The sequence below is a fragment of the Amphiprion ocellaris genome, chromosome 19, assembly GCF_022539595.1.
Source record: "Amphiprion ocellaris isolate individual 3 ecotype Okinawa chromosome 19, ASM2253959v1, whole genome shotgun sequence".
In the NCBI taxonomy this organism is placed as follows: domain Eukaryota; kingdom Metazoa; phylum Chordata; class Actinopteri; family Pomacentridae; genus Amphiprion; species Amphiprion ocellaris.
In genome coordinates this window covers 15,186,542-15,192,621 of record NC_072784.1, presented here as the reverse complement: position 1 = coordinate 15,192,621, position 6,080 = coordinate 15,186,542, and the positions used below count along the sequence as shown (strand labels likewise).

General features: G+C 37.5%; 1 protein-coding gene across 1 annotated transcript in view; it reads right to left on the bottom strand.

Moving 5' to 3' along the window:
* Positions 1-4,668: 4,668 nt before the first annotated feature.
* Positions 4,669-6,080, bottom strand: part of shank1 (SH3 and multiple ankyrin repeat domains 1) — a 77,658-nt gene continuing 76,246 nt past the window's right edge. The window contains exon 26 of the mRNA XM_055005322.1: positions 4,669-5,582. Coding sequence (XP_054861297.1) covers positions 4,688-5,582 — 895 coding nt within the window. The 3' untranslated portion in view covers positions 4,669-4,687. The remainder of the gene's footprint in view (positions 5,583-6,080) is intronic.

Genomic DNA, 6,080 nt, shown 5'->3' with positions numbered 1-6,080 from the left:
ATGACATTTTTGGTCACATTTTGGACGACATACTAAACTATGACGTTTTTGGTCACATTTTGGAGGACATACTAAACTATGACGTTTTTGGTCACATTTTGGATGACATACTAAACTATGACGTTTTTGGTCACATTTTGGACAACATACTAAACAATGACGTTTTTGTCACATTTTGGATGACAAACATGACGTTTTTGGTCACATTTTGGACGACATACTAAACAATGACGTTTTTGGTCACATTTTGGATGACAAACATTACATTTTCGTCACATTTTGGACGACATACTAAACTATGACGTTTTGGTCACATTTTGGACAACATACTAAACAATGACGTTTTTGGTCACATTTTGGACAACATACTAAACTATGACGTTTTTGGTCACATTTTGGACAACATACTAAACAATGACGTTTTTGGTCACATTTTGGACGACATACTAAACAATGACGTTTTTGGTCACATTTTGGATGACAAACATTACATTTTCGTCACATTTTGGACGACACACTAAACTATGACGTTTTGGTCACATTTTGGACGACATACTAAACTATGACGTTTTTGTCACATTTTGGCCGACATACTAAACTATGACGTTTTTGGTCACATTTTGGCCGACATACTAAACTATGACGTTTTTGGTCATATTTTGGACGACATACTAAACTATGACATTTTTGTCACATTTTGGATAACATACAAAACTCTGACATTCTTGTCACATTTTCGACGACACTAAACTGTGACGTTTTTCTCACATTTTGGACGACATACTAAACTATGATATTTTGGTCACATTTTGGACGACATACTAAAGTATGACGTTTTTGGTCACATTTTGGATGACATACTAAACTATGACGTTTTTGTCACATTTTGGACGACATACTAAACTATGACATTCTTGTCACATTTTGGACGACATACTAAACTATGACGTTTTTGGTCACATTTTGGAAAACATACTAAGCTATGAAGTTTTTGGTCACATTTTGGACGACATACTAAACTATGACATATTTGGTCACATTTTGGACGACATACTAAACTATGACATTTTTAAAAAAAAATTTTGATAATGCTGGATCTCTCTGCAGGTGTGTGCGGGTCTGGAGCTACACGTCTCTGATCTGCAGTTGCTGGCCTCACTGATCTCCAAATTGTTAATTGTTCTGATTTCATTATTGTCTGTTCTCCATCTGCTATCTTATACCCATATCCCAACACCTCATTGTTCAAAAAATGTGAAGTGCTCAGAAATAAAATGTGTTGTGAATTTGGTGCTAGATTAATAAAACTCAACAGAACTAAACTCAATGGTGTATTTGTGAGATTTTTCACAACATACTAAACTTTGACTTTTTGGTCACATTTTGGACGACATACTAAACTATGACGTTTTTGGTCACATTTTGGACAACATACTAAACAATGACGTTTTTGGTCACATTTCGGACGACATACTAAACTATGACATTTTTGGTCACATTTTGGACGACATACTAAACTATGACATTTTTGGTCACATTTTCGACAACATACTAAACTATGATGTTTTAGTGATATTTTAAACGACTGACTAAACTATGACGTTTTTGTCAGATTTCAGACAACATACTAAACTATGACGTTTTTGTCACATTTTGGACGACAAACATGACATTTTTGTCACATTTTTGACGACATACTAAACTACGACATTTTGGTCACATTTTGGATGACATACTAAACTATGACGTTTTTGGTCACATTTCGGACGACATGCTAAACTATGACGTTTTTGTCACATTTTGGACGACATACTAAACTATGATGTTTTTGGTCACATTTTGGATGACATACTAAACTGTGACGTTTTTGGTCACATTTTGGACGACATACTAAATTATGACGTTATTGTCACATTTTGGACGACATACTAAACTATGACGTTTTTGGTCACATTTCGGACGTTTTTGGTCACATTTTGGATGACATCCCAAACTATGACGTTTTTGTCAGATTTCGGACGACATACTAAATTATGACGTTTTTGGTCACATTTTGGACGACATGACGTTTTTGCCACATTTTGGACGACATACTAAACTATGACGTTTTTGGTCACATTTCGGACGACATACTAAACTATGATATTTTGGAGACATTTTGGATGATAAACTGAACGATGACTTTTTAAAAAAAAAAAATTTGATAATGTTGGATCTCTCTGCAGGTGTGTGCGGGTCTGGAGCTACACGTCTCTGATCTGCAGTTGCTGGCCTCACTGATCTCCAAATTGTTAATTGTTCTGATTTTATTATTGTCTGTTCTCCATCTGCTATCTTCTACCCATATCCCAACACCTCATTGTTCAAAAAATGTGAAGTGCTCAGAAATAAAATGTGTTGTGAATTTGGTGCTACATTAATAAAACTCAACAGAACAAAACTCAATGGTGTATTTGTTAGATTTTTCACAACATACTAAACTTTGACTTTTTGGTCACATTTTGGACAACATACTGAACTATGACATTTTTGGTCACATTTTGGACGACATACTAAACTATGACGTTTTTGGTCACATTTTGGACGACATACTAAACTATGACGTTTTTGTCACATTTTGGATGACATACTAAAGTATGACGTCTTTGTCACATTTTGGACGACAAACATGACGTTTTTGGTCACATTTCGGACGACATACTAAACTATGACATTTTTGGTCACATTTTGGACGACATAGTAAACTATGACGTTTTTGGTCACATTTTGGACGACATACTAAACTATGACATTTTTGTCACATTTTGGACGACATACTAAACTATGATGTTTTAGTGATATTTTAAACGACTGACTAAACTATGACGTTTTTGTCAGATTTCAGACAACATACTAAACTATGATGTTTTTGTCACATTTTGGACGACAAACATGACGTTTTTGGTCACATTTCGGACGACATACTAAACTATGACATTTTTGTCACATTTTGGACGACATACTAAACTATGATGTTTTTGTTACATTTTGAACGACATACTAAACTATCACGTTTTTGTCACATTTTGGACGACATACTAAACTATGACGTTTTTGCCACATTTTGGACGACATACTAAACTATGACGTTTTTGTCACATTTTGGACGACATACTAAACCATGACGTTTTTGTCACATTTTGGACGACATACTAAACTATGATGTTTTAGTGATATTTTAAACGACTGACTAAACTATGACGTTTTTGTCAGATTTCAGACAACATACTAAACTATGATGTTTTTGTCACATTTTGGACGACAAACATGACGTTTTTGGTCACATTTCAGACGACATACTAAACTATGACATTTTTGTCACATTTTGGACGACATACTAAACTATGATGTTTTTGTTACATTTTGAACGACATACTAAACTATCACGTTTTTGTCACATTTTGGACGACATACTAAACTATGACGTTTTTGCCACATTTTGGACGACATACTAAACTATGACGTTTTTGTCACATTTTGGACGACATACTAAACCATGACGTTTTTGTCACATTTTGGACGACATACTAAACTATGACGTTTTTGGTCACATTTTGGACGACAAAAAGTATGACGTTTTTGGTCACATTTTGGACGACAAGCTAAACTATGACGTTTCAATGACATTTTGGACGACATACTAAACTGTGACTTATTTTCAGATTTAGGAAAAAATACTAAACTATCACGTTTTTGTGACATTTTGGATGACAAGCTGATCTCTGATCTGCAGTTTCTGGCCTCTCTGATCTCCAAATTGTTAATTGTTCTGCTTTTATTATTGTCTGTTCTCCATCTGCTGTCTCCTACCCATATCCCAACACCTCATTGTTCAAAAAATGTGAAGTGCTAAGAAATAAAATGTCTTGTGAATTATGTGCTACATTAATAAAATTGAAAAGAACTAAATTCAATGATGTATTTTTTATAACATACAAAACTTACTAAACTTTGACTTTTTTGTGACATATTTGGGCGGCATACTTTGTTTTATTTATTTGACCTTTATTTTGCTAGGTTAAAATGTTTGAAAATGCTGAACTATGACGTTTTTGTGATATTTTGGACAGCTTACTATCCTATAATGATTTTGTCACATTTTGGATGACATACTAAACCTTGACTTTTTTTGTACCATTTTAGACGACATACTAAACTATGATGTTTTAGTGACGTTTTAGATGACATACTAAACTATGACATACTTGTAACATTTTGGACGACATACTAAACAGCAGCATTTCAGAAGACATACTAAACGATGACATTTTTCTGATATTGTGAACGACATACTAAACTATGACATTTTTTACAAATTTTGGACGACATACTAAACAACAAGGCTTTTGTGACATTTTGTACAACTTACTTTCCTATAATGGATTTGTGATATTTTGGACACATATGCCACTATGACGGTTTTGTGGGGTTTTGTGAGGAGTATGATGTTTTTCGAGAGTTTTCACGACATACTAAATTATGAAGTTTTTGTGAGAGTTTTGACATGACTTTCTTTTGGCATAGACCTTGTAAGTTCGACAGACCGTCTACATGCGCAAACGAGTTAAGTAACATAATGTAAGACTGGGAAACCCAGAAAAAGTATAATATGGGCTCTTTAAGAAGTTTCAAATGTCTCTCAGTTGCCTTACCTGTCCATTACCGTCCTCAGGGCTCGTTCTATATTCATGCGGTGGCCCACTCGTGTCACACCCAAATCCAGATAATCGTCCTTGGTCAGGGAGGGCAGGTGGGTGCCGTCAATCTCATTGTCTAAGAAACGCTCTCTGTGCTCACCCAGGTTCAGGTATCCCAACCAGTCTGCAACATCATACTTGGTCCAGTAGGGCAGCGGCTTGGAGGCAAAAGGCTTCGTAGGGGAAGGGGGTGGTAGATGGGGGTAACTCAGGCAGGGAGGTGGTGGGAGGGGATGCAGGGGTGGAGAAGAGGTCCCAGACAGGAAATGAGTTGGAGAAAGAGATCGAGAAACAACTAAGGTGGAGTTTGGAGGAGGAGGTGCACCAGAGGGGGCAAACAGGGGAGGAGAGGGTGAGAAGTAAGGATCTCCAAGAGGGTTTCCAGGTGACGGTGGGGTGATAGAACCTCTGAGGTCATAGATGGCACTGTAGAGAGGTGTGGTAGGTAGGAGGGGAAGGGACGATGGGCGTGGTGGACCCAGCTTGGGCCTCTCTGATGGGGAGATGAGGGGGCTGGGTGCTCGCCTGCGCTGGAGCATGTGTGATTCTGCTTTACGGGACTCACGACTGGGAATGAACTGGAATTCCAGGGCTTTGGTCCGGTACACAGGTCTGTGTTTGGGGGAAGTAGGATAAGGGGAATAAGATGTTGGGGACAGCGGGGAATGTGAACGTGGAGGTTGAGCGGCTGCTGGAGGCTGAGGAGACGGGGATCGTCCCCAGTTGGGGTACTGGGAGGCAGGGGTGGGGGATGGAGACAATGATGGCTGTGATAACGAGATTGGAGAAGGTGACTGGGATCGAGCTGAGGGAGGGCTCAGAGCTGAGGCTGAGTCTTCTGAAAATCTGTGAATACAAAAAGAGAAGCTGTTGTAGAAGAAAAGCAGAAACCATGACAATGACATGAAAAACATGCACACACACACACAAAGGGACACATTATCCAGGTATTTTAAGAACCTGTGGATTTAAATTGCTTCATACTGTCAACATTTAAGTAAAACATGGTTTCCTCTCCCTCCTTATTGTCTCACAAGAAGCTGTAAATTCAAGTAGGTCAAAGTTTCATGTTCTTCCAGACAGAAAACAAAATAGAGTGGAAGTGGCTCTATTACCTGTTTCTGCTTCTGAGTGAAACACATGGAAAAAGCCAGAGAAATAAAACAGAGATTTACACAGTATAGACACAACACACACAAGACATGAACAGACAATCCACAGATTTTTGACTGAAGGCTTGAACATCAGTTGTGGCAGGTAAAGAATTTGAAAGTGCCACACTGATGTATTCACACAGGGGAAACAATAGAATGGCAATGTCAAAAGCAACAAAAAATGTAATTT